General features: G+C 51.7%; 1 protein-coding gene across 3 annotated transcripts in view; it reads right to left on the bottom strand.

Annotated features, from left to right (window-relative positions):
* Window positions 1-5,967: 5,967 nt before the first annotated feature.
* TMEM248 (transmembrane protein 248) overlaps window positions 5,968-16,974 on the bottom strand; it is a 29,841-nt gene continuing 18,834 nt past the window's right edge. For all 3 annotated transcript variants that reach the window (XM_047714509.1, XM_047714510.1, XM_047714508.1), the window contains exons 3-7: window positions 13,999-14,284; window positions 12,390-12,540; window positions 10,702-10,885; window positions 9,222-9,365; window positions 5,968-8,650 (exon numbers count right to left, since the gene is read on the bottom strand). In XM_047714509.1, the coding sequence (XP_047570465.1) occupies window positions 8,630-8,650; window positions 9,222-9,365; window positions 10,702-10,885; window positions 12,390-12,540; window positions 13,999-14,284 (786 nt within the window). In that variant the 3' untranslated portion in view covers window positions 5,968-8,629. The remainder of the gene's footprint in view (window positions 8,651-9,221; window positions 9,366-10,701; window positions 10,886-12,389; window positions 12,541-13,998; window positions 14,285-16,974) is intronic.

Genomic DNA, 16,974 nt, shown 5'->3' with positions numbered 1-16,974 from the left:
TTTTACAACTAGCTTGTCTATGTCTACCAGACAAATCCTTGCTGGCGTTTTGACAGGAATTGCCTCAAATCTCCACATCGCTCTGGCGAGCACTGACCTCTGAGTCTTGCAGTCGTGAGCACGGTGCGTCTCCCCGTTTATCTGGCTTTCACTTCTCCCATCAGCTCTGTACCCACTTTGTAAGCTTCATACTGAAGTATATTTAAGTGGTTGTTAATGCTACTGTAGTTTCCACTTGGTTTCTATTTTTTGTTCAACACCAGACATTTTTTTAAAAATATTTTATTTATTTATTTGAGAGAGAGAGAGAGAGAACGAGCGGGGGGAGGGGGGAGGGAGAAGCAGGCTCCCCGCTGACAGGGACCCCGGGATCATGACCTGAGCCAAAGGCGGATGCTTAACCACGGAGCCACCCAGGCGCCCCGAACACCAGACATTTCACATGACAGATTATTGCAGCTGTGAATTCTGCTTTTTTTCCCCCTGAAGTTTGTTGTTACTGTTTTATTTTTTAGCAAGCTGCCTAGACTCTTTGGAATCGCCTCCCCATGGCACACACTCATGTCTCCACTTGCTTTTTAATTTATATTTTCACTTTTTTGTGAAATAAAATCTGCCTAGAAATTGTCCCTGAGCCTGTCTAGTAGAGGGTCAGGTCATGACTGGTTGGAGATTCTGCTCAAACACCTGAGCCAAAGAGGCTTTCGCCCTTTACCGACGGGCCTGGGAGCAAGTGGGGGGGAAGCTGTTCAAAATGTCCATTTTCAAGTCTTTCCCAGCTTTTCCTCTCCACCGCAGAGCTTGAGGCTTCCTGGGTCTCCCCTGTGTAAACACACAAGCCCCCATTCAAGCAGGGATGCGTGGGAAGCTTGGTCGCCCTCTCTGGTTCTCGGTCTTCTGGGATTTCCCTGGTAAATTCCTACAGAGGCCACTGGTCTGCCACCTGCCCCGGGGGGTCTGCCACCTCAGGCTACCACTACTGAGCAACAAATCCTAAACCCAACCTCCCACCCACCATGTTCTCCTGCCTCCTCATGGGCTCTCTGTCCACGCCCTGGTCACTAGAGCTGGCGACCAGAGGGATGCGCACGGTCGTTTGCTCTAATAAGGTAAGTGTGTTGCAGGCTTACAGTGCTGGGGCTCAAGATCACGAAGGTGTACTCCGGAGGGTCCCCTCCAGAAACCACACCCCCCCACGCACCTGGCTTCCTCCGCTGGCTGCCAGTACGTTCAAATTCTGGGCAGACCACCTCTAAGACTGGCTTCGCTTCGCCTGCCTGGCCTAGATATTTTTTTTAATATTTTATTTATTTATTTGACAGACAGAGATCACAAGTAGGCAGAGAGGCAGGCAGAGAGAGGGAAGGAAGCAGGCTCCCCGCTGAGCAGAGAGCCCGACTTGGGGCTCGATCCCAGGACCTCAAAGTCATGACCAAAGCCCAAGGCAACTGCTTGACCAACTGAGCCACCCAGACGGCCCTATGGCACATTTCTCACACCTCAGAGCTCCGGGCTCGGTTTTCCCTCTGGGTACGGCAGAGAGGCACATACATGAGTGTGGGTTAAAACGAGTTACTCCCTTCCCTTGCTCTCCTGGCCTCCTGTGCACTGGGGGGATGTGGGTGGGGTGGGGGTGCACACGGGTGGAGGGCTGGGGACAGGAAGCGCACCACTGCTCCCCCCTCCCAATGCCCTGCCCCGTGGAATCTTGGCTTTTCGCGAGTAGCCGGACGGACATCTTCGAGGCAGGAAGCAAATCACGGGCCTGCCCTCCTGGACCAAGCTCTTCCTCCTGGAGGACTAGGGACAAGCCAGGACCTCTCTCCGGTCCACGGCAGCCTCGGAGCGTGGGCCACAGTCAGGCAAACTGGGGAGAGGCACAGGTCCCAGACTGGTGGACCTGGACCAGAGGGGCCGGGAACGACCGCGTTGCCTGGAACCAAACACCGAGGCACTGCGGAGAGTTCAGTCTGGGGCCCAGTGCACGGGCTCAGTATGCCAGGGCCCTGCTGGCAACCACAGGGGGCGCCACCGCAGGGGACCTTTTCTTTAGGGGATGTTTTGGTTATCGCGGTAACAGGGGCCTGTCCTCGGGTGTGGGGGCCAGCCACAGGACAGTGCAAAGACCTGTCTCATTCCCGAAGCATCTGATCCGTCCTTCATGTAGGGATGAGACATGCTCATAATCCTTGGAGCCTGGGACCCAACTCTATTTTGCCCAAGTACTTTTAAGACACACACTGTACTTTCTGGGAACACAACTAAACTGAGGGAAATCGAACAAAAATCCCATCTCCAGCCCCGCTGCAGGCATTGGGGTGGACCGTCCGAAATCCTCCTGTCACTCTCCTGCACAGCCATCCTCTCGCAGGCCAAGATCTAATCCCACTGTCCTCACTTCCAGGGTAGTTGTGCCCAGACCCTTACTTAAGACGCACCCAAGTTCATGATATGTTGCTTCCCTTCACTTTACTTTTATATTTTGGTAGTCTCCTAATTTTTTTTTTTTTTTTTTTACAGATTTTATTTATTTACTTGACAGAGATCACAAGTAGGCAGAGGCAGACAGAGAGAGAGAGGAGGAAGCAGGCTCCCCGCTGAGCAGAGAGCCCGATGTGGGGCTCGATCCCAGGACCCTGAGATCATGACCTGAGCTGAAGGCAGAGGCTTTAACCCACTAAGCCCCCCAGGCGCCCCGGTAGTCCTCTATTTTTAAGTTATCTGTTGGCAAATGATATGATCTCTCTTTGCGGGAGAGTAAAATTTATAAAAAGAAAAGCTTAGGACTGATCAGGTTGAGCTCAAGGTGCCAGTGAAAGCAAGGGGTCCCATCCTAGGTAGCAGCGTTCATCACGTGTGCCCACGCGGGGCCCTGTGCCAAGGTTGTGGATGACCCCGCCTGTACACGGATGCGGCTCGTGAACCAGGCACATGGTCATGGATGTGGTGGGGTGTAGACAGCTGGACTTGGCTGAAGGACAGAGACTCAGGTGTCTTTGGGAGGAAGTCTTCCAGATTCAGGAGGTGACCCAGGAGCCAGGCTGGAGATGAAGGGACAGGGAATGATGTTTGACCGAGAACCTCAGGGCACAAAATGTTTTCATTGGAAGTATCTTCTCTAGCCCCTTCTGTGTGCCTCTGTGTTTTGTTTTGTTTTTTAAGGATTTTATTTATTGGGGCACCTGGATGGCTCAGTCATTAAGCATCTGCCTTTGGCTCGGGTCATGATCCCAGGGTCCTGGGATCCAGCCCCATGTTGGGCTCCCTGCTTGGCGGGAAGCCTGCTTCTCCTTCTCCTACTGCCCCTGCTTGTGTTCCCTCTCTCACTCTGTCAAGAAAATAAACAAAATCTTAAAAAAAAAAAAAAAAGATTTCATTTATTTGCGAGAGTACAAGCAAGGGGAGAGGGCCAAGCAGGGAGCCCAACACAGGACGCGATCCCAGGACCCAGGGATCATGACCTGAGCTGCAGGCAGACGCTTAACTGACTGAGCCACCCAGGTGCCCCAGCCTTTGTATTTTTTTGGATTATCTTTTTTTTTTTTTTTAAGATTTTATTTATTTATTTGACAGAGAGAGATCACAAGTAGGCAGAGAGGCAGGCAGAGAGAGAGAGAGGAGGAAGCAGGCTCCCTGCCAAGCAGAGAGCCCGATGTGGGGCTCGATCCCAGCACCCTGGGATCATGACCCGAGCCGAAGGCAGAGGCTTTAACCCACTGAGCCACCCAGGCGCCCCGGATTATCTTTTTAGATTAATAGCTACTTCATCTTCCAAACGAAGGTGTGGTCAGTGTGATTTCGAGACGTCCGGCTCCCAAGCTCTGAGACCCGGACAGACCGCAGCTTTCTCAAAACAGCGAAACGAACCCTTGACTGCTAGACTCGTGGCGTCCAGACCCTAAAACCTGTCCGCCGTAAGGCGCTCACAAATTATCCAGATCAGTGGTTTTGAAACCGCGGGCTACCCTCCATCAGCGGCCGTGTAATCAGTTCAGTGCTCAAGCTCGGTTTTTAAATTAAATGGAAGAAACTCAACTTTAAAAATACCGCTGTGTGCCATGACGTCCGACTTCCTTTCGGGCATCGGTTCCCATCCTCGCTGAGTGAGAAGCACCGCGGCCCCGGAAGAGTCGCCTTGTGTCGTTCCTGCTCATCCACCCCCACGCGACCCGTGGGGACCCGCCGGACTCACTCCTGCACGCCGGCCCTCGGCTCTGCCTTCTAAGCAGCACGCACAGCGCGCCACACACTGCTCGAGGCACTTGGCATGGATCTGCCGCGTCCTCGCCGCACGCCATGGGTGCCGTTACCCTTACTTTCCAGGTGAGGAAGCGGGGCCGCGGAGAGGTGAGGCTGCTAGGCCCAGCCTGAGCCCCCCGCATGTGGAGGCTGGAGCCGGGGCTCATTCTGGCCACGTGGGACGTCCAGTCTGAGAACTCTCTTCCTAAACCTGACCCTGCAGGGCCTCGCTAGCAGCAGCCTGGAGGAATCCTGTCCTCAGGAGGGGACAGAAGTTCCCACAGGCTTCCCCTTCTCCACCCAGCAAGGAGCCAGGGCCCCTGGAGCACAGCCTCTGAGCTCTAGGGCCTCTTCCAAGGTGCCATCCGTGTGCGACCACCTGGGGTCTCAGGGCCATCAGCCTCGATCCCGACAAGCCTCTGCAGCCCGTCACTACCTGCCATGAGATCACAAGTACTAGTTCACGAACGTTCTCGCCAACTAGAAGGACGTGCCAAAAGGACAAGCATTTCGTCCAGGCACTACTATACCTCTCGCTCCCGGAACAGGGATGGCATTTCAGAGAAACCGCAGAAGAATGTGTTACTGAGTGAGCAAGAGTTGGGAGGGGAAAGTCTGCAGAAAACCAGAAGCAGAGCTCATCCCCTTTCCCTTCGGACAGGGCACCACACCTGCCATCTGTTCCTGCGACGGCTGACCCACTCCGGTTCACGCATCACCCACAAGTAGCCAAGGGAAGGAGTCTGGAGGCCTCAGGAGGGAAGAGGAAGGAAAGAAGGCTCTTAGAGGGGAGTTTCTGTGAGCAAGTTCACAACGAGCCCGACCAGACTCCACGCCGCCCCCAGGTCTGTGCGTTCATCCTGCGAGTTTCCGCTTTCTCCGTGCTCTGGGCTCGTCTGCGATCAGCACCTTCAGGCTCTGCGCACCCTCTGGGACATGAAGTGGTTTCAAAGCATTATCTGGGCCCTGGCGTGTCAGATTTCACACACAGCGGACAGGAGACACGAGCTCTCCTCGTCCAGGGGCTCTCGCTCGTCTGTGCTGCGTTGAACCAGCAGAGCACACGGACCACTGGGGACAAGGAGGGAGCAGAGGGCGGCAGCGCCTGACCCGGGACAGAGAAGGCTGGAGAGGGGAGGGAGGTGGAAACAAATGGGCCTGGGGAGGTGTCCTGTCCCTCGGTGTCTAGAAGCTGACCCCTACGACCCTGTACCTGCTGGGGAGGGAGGAGAGACCCCAGAGCCCCTGCCCCCTGCAGGAGGGAGGAAGTCACTTGGTGACCACGATCTCCTCCACGCATCGCTGCAGGGGACGCGGTGGCCGGTGGAGGCAGCCTGGCACACGGGGGGGCTCTGCGGCAGGAGGCAGCGCGGCCGGAAGTCTGCTTCTCCTAACTCAGGCCAAGTGCACCCGAAGGGGGTCTTCAAACGCCCACACCTGCGCAAATGCTCCCTCGCGCTCTGTTCCTTCCTTTACCTACTTCTGGGCAGGATTTGGGCCACGTCCGTGAGGACCTGTCGGTCCAGTGCATGAAAGGAGGTCCCGCACTCGGGGAGACGAGCCGGGTGCTTGCTGAGGCCAGCTTAGTGGGAACCGCAGCCACCCCACATCCCGAGGATGGGTGACCCTCGGAGGGAACAGCTTGCGAGACGGCCTCAATGACTTATCGCAGATGTTCTCGCCTTAGGAAACACCCAGCAGATGGCAGGAAACGGGAGACACGGCAAATAAATTCAGAGGTTTTATTCTGTAAAGCACATATGCACATACTCCAAACACAGAAAATTAACCTGGAGTGAACGCCGTAACAGATCAGCTACTGACCATCATGCAGAAGGTAAGCGAGATGGGTCTGTGGGCCCTCGCAGCCCCACGGTGCCTGCAGGAGGGCTGGAAACCGGGATGCGGAATCCCCACAGACCGCCAAAGAAAATGCAACCCAAATGCAGGCTCCTAGTGACGAGAAAAACTTACAAATAGAATCAAAACTGATTCAAGTCATACAGTGAAAGGACAAAAGGAGAAAGGAAAGAGATCAATATGATCTGAAACGACCACTGAGAGCTGCTGACCCTGACTGGGCCTCCGGTCCAAGACGCCTGAGAACGCCCAGGGCTCCCATGCGGGGTCACTCGCAATGGCACCTGGGCCCCGCTGGGACACTCTTCTGTTCCCGAGGTCCCCCGGGCGAGACGTGGCGGAGGACCAGGCCTCGTCTGCAAGCTCCCGGATGGGACAGGACTCCGGACGTCCCAGAGCCCACGGGAGTCTCTTCGGTGCCTAGACCTCTGCACCCAGGTCCACAGCCTCTCCGCTTGCCCACCCTCCTTCAGACCCCTGACAGACCCTGGGTTTCCGTAAGATCTTTGAGAAATTACCTGCCAGAGTGAACGCTGGATTTTAAAGTGTGTGTCCTCCCCTCGTGACAAGTCATACTGTCCAGGCATTTTTGGCACTTCCTTCCCTCATGCCTAAGAGTCCCTCCGCCCCTGGCTACAGATTCCAGCCACTCCCTGTCATTAAAACAAGGACATTCATATTAGCAACAGCTGGATTGAACACGCCAGAGAAACGGACTCTTTTCACCTTTCTCCCTTCATGGTACTCTGCCAGTTACAGACCTCTCCCTCTAACTCCACCTCACTGGGATTTCATTAATCCAGTAGCAGCTTAATCTAAAATCTGTTGGTCTTGATACTAATGTTTCTAACGGTCAAGCCAAACGGCTCTCTCTCCATCTTGTCTCGTAAAAGTCTCACAGTCTCTACAGAGAAAACTAAATACATGGGTTAGCCACGCGTCACGTAAGCAACTCAGAAAGACTGGATAGACGAGTACGATTACGGTGCTTGAGATGTACGAAAAGGAAGAAAAATGGGGGGATATTGACATATTAAGTTACTACAGTGATTACTTTAATAATCTTTGTTAAGAGCCCACAACTGCCTTCCATTGCAGAATGCCTGGGACCACATGTCTGAGGCCAATTATTTTAGGCGCAGGACTGATCTGCAACTCGGAACAGACTAGAGACTGACGCCCAGGGCCGCGGCCGAGGCTTTAATTGCCCTTCGGCTCCGCACCTCTGCTTGGGGGACACAGAGGTCAGTCACGACAATGTGTTTTTAATGCAAAGAGCTATTACAAAAAATAGTAAGAATACAAGTAACAAGAAAGGACTAGGAAAAACCACGCAATTTTTTTTTTTTTTTTACAAGATGGATTAGAAGAAAAAAGAGATAAAGGTCTAGATCATCAAAGTGCCACAGGAAAGAAAAATGCTTTTTGTTTTCCTCAGACACGGCAGATCAGAGCTGCCTTCCTTCCGGTTCCACCGGCACCACGACACGCCCCGGATCTACCAGCTGCCACTTCCTTCCGAGACATGCTCACTGCAAAGACATAGATGCGAAAAGTAGAAGGAAGAAAACCTACTCCCTCTTCAAGGAAGACAAGAAACTCCTGCACAACTATTAGGCTCATCAGCTTTCTCTTCCCAAACTGCCGTCAGCATTCCAGCAAGCAGAATAGCTAATTTCTACTCTAGAGCCATTTACTTCATTTTTAAGCTCTTTTGAGTGAGGATGCTGCTTTAACTTTTATTCGAGGAAAGGACAAGAGAGGAGAAGACAGTGGAAGATTCTGTGCCAACTCGACTCACACCAGACCAGGTTCCTCACCGTCCGTATGGAAAATGAAACTTAGATCTTTACCATGTAGGTGATTTTTCAATAGTTAACTTCTTACTCAAGATGAAAGCACAAGTCTGTCCTAACTAGAGTAGTATTAAAATGTGACTATTTTACTTTTCCTTTCAAAGAAAAAAAAAAAAACAAAACAAGAAACTAAGAAAGACAGGCATGTTTCCTTGCAAGCAAAACGGAGAAAAAGGGATTACTGTTGTCACCATGATTATTCAGCCACAGACACGTAAAATCCACAAAGCGGACTGGTGGCTTTGGAAATGCAGCATCACATCGAAGGTGCAGACAGTTTCGAACATTCTGTACACACGGGCTGAGACAAGGACCGAAGAAACCTCAACCCCGCCAGCAATGAAACGCCCGTGACCGCGGGGAAGACAGCATGGTCTGCTCTGCTGCAGCGAGCTCCCCGTCCTCCCCAGTGGCGCAGGCGCATCCCACCAAGTCCGCGGTGGGGCTGAAGGCTTTCGGCTGCACCCAGTGCGAAGCACGTGCATCATCGGACCAATTTCTGAATAGATTTTTATAAATATATACAAATCAGTTACAGGCACTTGAAATGTCTTTGGCTGGAATAACCCAACGTTGCGAGATAACATATTCACAGAGTGTCCAGGCCCAGGCTGGGTTCAGCAGGCAATGATTACGTTCTCTCAGTCTCTCTTAGAGAACGGGCAGTTGTGGGATTAGGCATCGGCCAAAGCCACCTGAAAGAGAACACGATGAGCGATCCCGCCACACAGCAGAGCCCACGTAACTCAGTCCCACCAGCGCCCTCACTGGGTCCGTCTCCAACCAAACACCGGGAGCTACATGGCAGGCATCTAGCAGGCAGAGGAATTGCTAACTCCCTAAGAAAAAAGGAGCTCACTTAGCGGGGCATGAACAGCAACCCTAAAGTCTCCGCAGCGAGCGGCCGATCCAGCGGAACCCCCTGCCGAGACAGAGGTCGTGGTTTTGAAACCGCGGTCAGGATTCTGCGAGGTGGCTCCTCAGCTGACAGAGGCAGACGGGAAGCAGCCCTGGCAGGGTCCGCTGCCCCCACCCCCACCCCGGGGCTCTGAGAACAGTTCCCAGTTCCCAGCTATGCAGTGGGTGTGTGGCTGAAAATCCACCACCACGGTCTAGGCCGAGGGCAGACCACTGCAGATACACACAGGACCTAAGCTCTCTGCAGGAGATGAGCCGCCAGCCATAGAGGGAATCAGGACCACGCGGGACTTTCAGTCTGCAGAGACCCCCAGCAACAGTGCTGGGCCACACCCGTCCACTGCTCACCTTCTCAGGACAGAAGTCGGGATTGCTCTGACGCAACTTGCTGGGTCTGCCTTTGATGACGGCGTAGCAAAACATGGTTATCACCATCACGAAGAGGAAGTAACTGGTGTGCATGAGATGCAAATTTATTAATGAACGGTCGTCCTGAATAAAGAGAACAAGCCAGAAACATCGCACTGAGTTGCTGGAAGACGTCACTGCTAGGATTCTGGAAACGGGTTCATAACCTCCAGACTCACCTCAACTTGAATTCTTAACTGGAAGGAGGGAGGGTTCTCTTCCTCTTCTAAACTATTAAAACCAGATCTAAGTAAAGACACTGTTCCTGTGGCCACCCACTTCTTCCTAAGGCAGCCCCTGCCCCAGGACCCCCCGCCCCCAGGAAGCCCCAGAGACCCAGGGGCTTTAACCCTTACCCTTCTCCTCCATCCCTTCCTCTGACAGCCCAAGCCTGTCTTCCCCAATCCTCCCTACTCTCCCGCCAAGAAGGCCTCTCCCCACGGGCAGCTTCCTTCTGTCTTGTCCTCACTTTCCAAGTCCCTGATTCACTCCTCTTTGACCTCCTGCACGTGGTCACCGTCACCAGGCCTGCCAGGTGCCGCACGCCAGCCCTGCTTCCACCCCCTTTTCCTTCACACACACGCACCCACACGCACACACCTCCAGGCCTCAAAACATCAGCCTTGGGCCCTTGGGCTCCAGCCCACAAACGATCATCGGTTGGGCAGACCCGTCTCCCTCACGCACTGCTGTGCAAGGCCCTACAGCCCAAACGCACGAAGTCCGAAAGCCTCGGTGAGGCACCGACGCGTCTTCCGGACCCTGGCCCCTGCCCAGAGCCCAGCCTGGCTCCGCTGCTCAGTCCCGCAGCCCCAGCCCACCAACTGCTACAGCTTGACAGAAGAAAGAGAAAAGAATCAGGCCAGAAGTCTGGCTACCATATACCGACAGGAAGAAAAGTGTGGACACTTAGAAAAATCCGTGCAGTCCGTTAAAAGCGGGTTCAAGGCTGGGCAGGAGGCCGAACGTGCCCCAGCAGGCGGGTTACAGCGTCTTCCTCCTTGTTAGGTAAAACCCTACCAGCCCTCAGTATCTCGCCAAAGACTCTTCTCCTCCGATTTGCTTCCACCTTCGTGAATTCCACACGATTTACCATTTGTGTTCACACCAACCCAATACTCCCGGAGTGACCGTGGGAGTGAGCAGATACGGTACGCGTGTCCCTGGAACACGACGGCCGCGTGACAAACGTAACCGCTGGTGACCAAAGCAGAAAACGAAGAACAGATGCGGAGCGTCCTTAACAGACGGGGTGGCAGCTCAGCCCGGGCCCCTGCTACCAGCCCTAGTCTCCTGGCCCAGGTGGAAATCTAGAAGGGGACGGGCTAAGTGCACCCAAGGAGGTAGAGAGGGCCTAGGTGACTGTCCCCAGATGCAGGGAGACAGACGGATACACGGACACACAACTTCTCTCACTTACATCCGGAACAATAACTGTAAGCTTGGGATTCAAAGCGTGATAGACTTTTCCAATGGCCCCCTTGTAACACCAGAAAGGGTTGTAATCCTGAGCGTATTTTGTGTTGGCGTCTCTCGCGGTCGTGAAGATCTTGTACCAGAGCGTGGCGTTGCTGTACGTGTCGGGAACACAGTGTGGTGGCTGTCTGCGGGGAAGAGAGCACAAGACAGGGCTCAGCGGCCTGACGCCCTCACCCGGGCCTCCCCCACGGCCCCGGCGCCGCACTGAGCATGGCGTCCCGTGTGGAGAAGAGAAAGAAGAGACATTTCTTTAAGATGAAGACCTTTACGCTCTTTTCAGCTCATAGGCCTTTTTTTTTTTTTTTTTTAATTTAACAAACACCTAACAGAGTAAGAAGCAGGCGTCCGACGCTTCCAAGTCTGCGTGTTAAGATTTCTGGCTTCACAAGTCAACCAAGCATGGTTCTCTTCCCTGTGATGTAGCCAAAGAGAGGCCTGGTCCTTTTAGGCCCATTTTTGTAAATTATCTAAATTCTCAGTCACAACTGAAAGTTTTATACACAAACTTCTCCAACAGCAAGTAACATTTAACTTATCTGATCTTGTCCTACAAACCTCCGAATGTCTAAAACAGATAGATCCCAGAGTAATTATTTTTTGAGAGAGAGCAAGAGAGAGAGCGCGCGTGCACGTGCACAGGGGGCAGGCAGAGGGGGAGTCTCAAGCAGACTCGATGCCCAGCGCCGAGTCCGACGTGGGGCTCCACCTCATGACCCTGACATCATGACCTGAGCCGAAATCACATCACATGTCAACTGACTGAACCACCCAGGCACCCCCCAGAGTAATTCCTCTTTAAAAAGAATTCATCTAGGGACGCCTGGGTGGCTCAGTTGGTTGGACGACTGCCTTCGGCTCAGGTCATGATCCTGGAGTCCCGGGATCGAGTCCCGCATCGGGCTCCCGGCTCCGCAGGAGTCTGCTTCTCTCTCTGAACTTCTCCTCGCTCATGCTCTCTCTCACTGTCTCTCTCTCAAATAAATAAATAAATAAAATCTTTAAAAATAAATAAATAAATAAATAAAAAGAATTCATCTACATTGCAGGTTAAAAATAATTAAATAAAAAACCAGAATTCACCTTAGAATCCTCTTAAGCAGGCTACATCTTACACATTTCACGTACTTACAGATCATCATCTCCATTATAAAGAGGCAAAAAACCCCAAACCTTAAAACGTATCCACGGTGACATGGACAGCTGCTCAAAACACGAGGCGTAAGTTTCAGCAACAGACAGTTTCATGGAAAGATTCATTTATGCTCTCGGTCGCAGTGACTAAAGCTTCATCTTTCCAGAGGCTTCCTCGTAAGCCATGCTGGTGACACATCAGCTCCTACTTACTCGGTGGGACACGCTTGCGCCGACAGGACAGGCGGCCCAGCACGGTACACAGAGCGGATGTTTTCACTCCCTGCTCAAGCACTCACTCACTCTCAGATCCTCAATGCCAAGTTCTACCTTAGGATTCCAAACTCAACTCAGATAACCCTTCAGACGGGCCCGCCGGGACAGCCGTGTCCAGTCGTTTACCACAAGCTTCCCCAAGAACCTGCCCAAGCGCCCCAGTCCCACTCCTGGTAAACGGGGCTTCCGGCGCACAGCCACCGGGTTCCGGAAAACACTTACACGGTGACGGGGAACACACCAGGGTTGGCTGTGAGGGTCATGCACGTGGTGAACACCACCTGCTCGCAGTGACTGTGAAGGGCACAGTCGTCCGAACTCCAAGCTGTTGGCAGGGTAAAGGTAATGTTGATCTCTTCATGGGCTTCCCTGCCTACGAAAGAGAAATTGTGGGGGCAGGGAGGGAGAGCGTTGGTAAATCAAGGTAGGAACTCATCTATGTATTACGCTCTGGTATTCCAAGGAATCCTGGAATCAAACTCACCCAGGAATCCCCTATCAGCGGGACATCTGCCTGTGCGGGACTTCAGGAACTAGAGCTTGGAGCCGGACTCCGAGGCCTGCTCACCAGGGGATCCAGAGTGTGGCAAACGGAAAGGAGCCACCGTTAGCCAGGGCCCGGAGATGCCAGGCAACAAGGGCCCCCAGTGCCCAAGGTGGAAATTTGGGGGCTGGCTGAGTTACTACCTCCGCTGTTTTAGCACCTGTACAGCACTCGTGCCATTTCCAAATCGCTTTTATACGTATCACTTCACATAAAACACACGCCATGCCACAAACATGACCAGAGAAGCGTTACTGTTCCCTTCCCTATGTGAGCAGACCAAGGATCGGGCGGTCTACCAGACTTCAGGAAGGTTGGGAACTGATAAGGGATAAAGAAGCTTCAACGAAAACCAAGGTCTAGGACCATAGCAGAAGGAGACGGTCCACCCGCTCCCAGAGTCACCTTCCCTCTCTCCTGTGGGAACAGCTCTCAGCCGGAAGAGCCAGCAGAGATCGGCCAGGCACTCCCAAGTTCCTCCAAGGACGGAGAGGCCCTTGGTAACAAAGAACCAAAGACTATTCTTCTAAGGTCTGGGCCTCTGTAGGAAGCCTTTCCTAGTCACTCCAGCTTCTACTACGTCCTCAACAGTCTGTCATGGTCAGAACCCCCGACTGGTCCAACAGCAGGGCTCAATGTTCTACTGATGGTTATTTTCACTATTTTTTTTTTTTTTTTTTTTAATTTACTTAAGAGAGAGGGAAAGGGCACAAGCAGAGGGAGGGGCAGAGGGAGAGAGAGAAGCAGACTCCCTGTTGAGAGGGGAGCCTGGCACTTAGTATAGCATCTCCTTTGTGCCAGGAACTATTGTTAAGTGTTTGATAAATATTAACTCATGTTATATTGTCTCTTCCGTGATCCTAAAATTCCAACAGACAAGACCAGGTCTTGGGCTTTTTCTTGTTCTTCCCAGCAGCTCGCACAGTGCTGAGCTAATGTGGGTGCGCATTCGAAAATTCGTAGACTAGTAACAATATTTGTAGTATGTACTGAAAACTCTACGATGAAAAACCTGAATAAAAATTTTGTGTTTGTAAAAATTAAAACTGGAGCTCGGCCTTAAAGTCTCCTCTCAGTCGCTGTGTTGAGAGCCTACTGTACACCAAGCACTTTAGGTGAAGACGTAGCACAAACAGCTCCTTCTTGACTTCATTTAGCTCCAAGTCAAGAAAAGAGGACACGTGTAAAAACAATAATCTGACGAGTAAAAACCACATACCACTGATACTCTGTCTTGGAAGTTGCTGCCTCAGAAAATCTGAACGGAAAAGGGTGACACTCACATACCTGAAAGTCCAATCTGATGGCCCAGAATGGTGGAGCACAGATGCGTGACATTGCGGGAGTACCCTCCGAAGGGCTTCAGCGGGTCCAAGGTCAGTGTGATGGCCACTGAGATGTTCAGTGGGCCCGCGTCCTCCAGGGCCTGTGGGGACTGGGTGGACGCTCTGGCCTGCCCGCTGGCTGCTGTGCTCTCCGGGGTTGTGGTGTCGTTTGTGAGGTGCTTCAGTGTTTCGTTCTCGGATACACACAAGTCCAGATCGTTGAACCGCAGCAGAAACGTATTCCAGTCCTGCGGTGGGAGAAAACAGAGGTGTAAGGAAAGCAAGTAAGAGCTGTCTGAAAGCGCTGCCCCTGGCACCCTACAGCCAGGACCCCTGGGTGGGGTCAACAGAGCCACAGAGCTAAGCACTGAAAATAACAATGACAATACAGCCATCAGCCTCTGGCACTGGGATAACGGTGCTGGTTTTCCAAAGCACTCTCACATTCACAATCTAAAATACGAACTCTTCACTGGCATGAGATATTAAATAAACTAGGAGATTAAACCAGCTTATTCAAGAAAATGTGTAAAAAAATAGCATATTATACTTAGAGAAAATGATCTACTTGAGAACAAAACTTGAAAAGAAAGCTTGACTGAAAGTAGTAAAACATTAAAAGCATTAATCCAAATTCACTTAGCAGATGTGGTTAGTTACTTGTTTTTTCTAAGATTTTACTTTCAAGTAATCTCTACGCCCAACGTGCAGTTCAGACTCACAGACCCGAGATCGAGTCGCCCACTCCCCTGACAGAACCAGCCCGGTGCCCCGTGATTAGTTGTTTATTTTTTTACATGAGGCTGCCTGGGGGTGCCTGGCTGGCTCAGTCAGAAAAGCATGCGTCTCCTGGTCTCCGTCAGGGTCGTGAGTTTGAGGTCCACGTTGGGTGCAAAGGTTACTTAAATAAAGAAAACTAAAAAAAAAAAAATAAATAAAGCTGCCTTAAAATAATTCCTGGAGAGGTCAGTTCACCACAGTCGATACCAACACGAGTGTGGCCCCCTTGTCATGGCCTTTGAATCATGACCACCTTAAAGCAGAACTTAAAAAAGGAGGAGAAAAGATGTTTTCTGGCGTCTCTTCACTTCTGTATTGGCGGTTTGAATACTAAGCAGTTTTAAATACATACACAGCTGCCTAGGTCATGGTTCAACCGAAACCAACAATAATAAAGTACTCACTGGGTTCTATTTTAATTTAATTTTCACAAAAAAGCAAAGATGAACTCGGGCTGGAAGGGCAGAACACACTAGCCCCAGCTGTGACGCTGACTTCCTTCAGGCAACGTTAGTGTACAAGAAGCTGTCAGATGTGAGGACTAACCCAGTTACACTTCGGTCACTCTAACACTAGCCTTGCCTGAAAGTGCTGCGCCACGTCCCTGCACGAGGAGCAGGGGAGGGGAGGGGAGGGCAGGGCAGGGCAGGGCAGGGCGCCGCCACAGCAATCCTGGAGATGCCAGCGAGTCCACCCTTAGAGAAGCCAGTCCATCAGTCTGCGGCAGCCGGTGCATCAAACTACACTCCCCCCAAACCCACGGAGTCGACCGACCACTCAAAAACATTGGGGCTGAACAGGAACATTCTAGTACATTCCTTCATATTCCAGACATGAGGGAATTGAGGCTGAGGGCAGCTTTATGGACTCTCTAATTCCATAGTGAACGGCAGAAGCAGGATTAAGTTCTTTGATTCATAGCCCCGAACTTTTCCCATATTCCTAAGATCCTCATTTGAAAATAAAATCACGGGGCATCTGGGTGGCTCAGTGGGTTAAGCCGCTGCCTTCGGCTCAGGTCATGATCTCAGGGTCCTGGGATCGAGCCCCGCATCGGGCTCTCTGCTCAGTGGGGAGCCTGCCTCCTCCTCTCTCTCTCTGCCTCTCTTCCTACTTGTGATCTCTGTCAAATAAATAAATAAAATCTTTAAAAAAAAAAAGGAAAGAAAAGAAAGGAAAGAAAATCACGAAGTCGATTACGACCAAAGTTCTGCACCAGCTTGGCACTGCCTTCCTGCAGACCTCGAGTCCATTCTGAACAGACAGCCAAAGCCAATGCCAGGCACCATTCCGGTTACTAAGGACTAATCATCCAGGCTGCCTTAACCACTTGTGCTGGCCAAGTGCTCAACGTGGCGTTGGGCTCTGAGGGAAAGCAATGCAGGATGCCGCAGATCCCCGGTTGTGACTAGAATATTCGTTTTCAGCCCTAATGTGGGCACAGGCTATCTGCACGACCTTTAAAGACTCAGGCAGAGTCAGGGCAGAGGGAGAGCTGAGCCAGCCTGTACACTTGTTGGTTAGAAACGGTTTGAAAGGGTTTCATGGCAGAAATAGCTAACACTTGTCACTTAAACTGTGTGAAAAAGTTCACTTGTGAAGGGGACCCCTCCTGCCAAGGTATTCTCGGATCTAGAGCACAGAGCAAGCCAAGCCCCCCATTACACCGAGGAAGAACCCTCCTCTCCTGCACAGGGCGCACACAGGCGGGCACAGCGCCATCCTAATCCCCACCCCTGTTCCCGCTCCCACCAAGGCACGCACCCCAGAAGAAAAAGGTTAAGAGAAGGCACCCCAGGAGTCTACTAAGGCAGGAACTCATTTGTCCTAAAAGAAACCTGCAACCACCAGTAATTTACCATACCTTTAATTCAGCATAATTCCTAACGTGTCAAATACATTTTGTAATAGGTACATTATCATGCAGCTCCATTAAATAAGAACTGTTAACTTTGTGTTGTTTTCTTTGAATATGCAAAACCACATCTTTTAAAATCCGTATTATGAGAGTTCAAACTATTACCTGCCTAGATGAAGGTTCAAAGGGCAACACCCTAATAATTTACTTAAACTGACCACAGTGTAAAATCTAGAAGGCCAGTTTGTAGAAAACGGAAGCTCTGCTTAATAAAAACAAATATATTTGGAAATAAGATCC

This window comes from Lutra lutra, chromosome 18 (assembly GCF_902655055.1).
Source record: "Lutra lutra chromosome 18, mLutLut1.2, whole genome shotgun sequence".
NCBI classification, from domain to species: domain Eukaryota; kingdom Metazoa; phylum Chordata; class Mammalia; order Carnivora; family Mustelidae; genus Lutra; species Lutra lutra.
The sequence above is the reverse complement of the archived record's forward strand: the minus strand, read 5'-3'. Positions and strand labels throughout refer to the sequence as shown.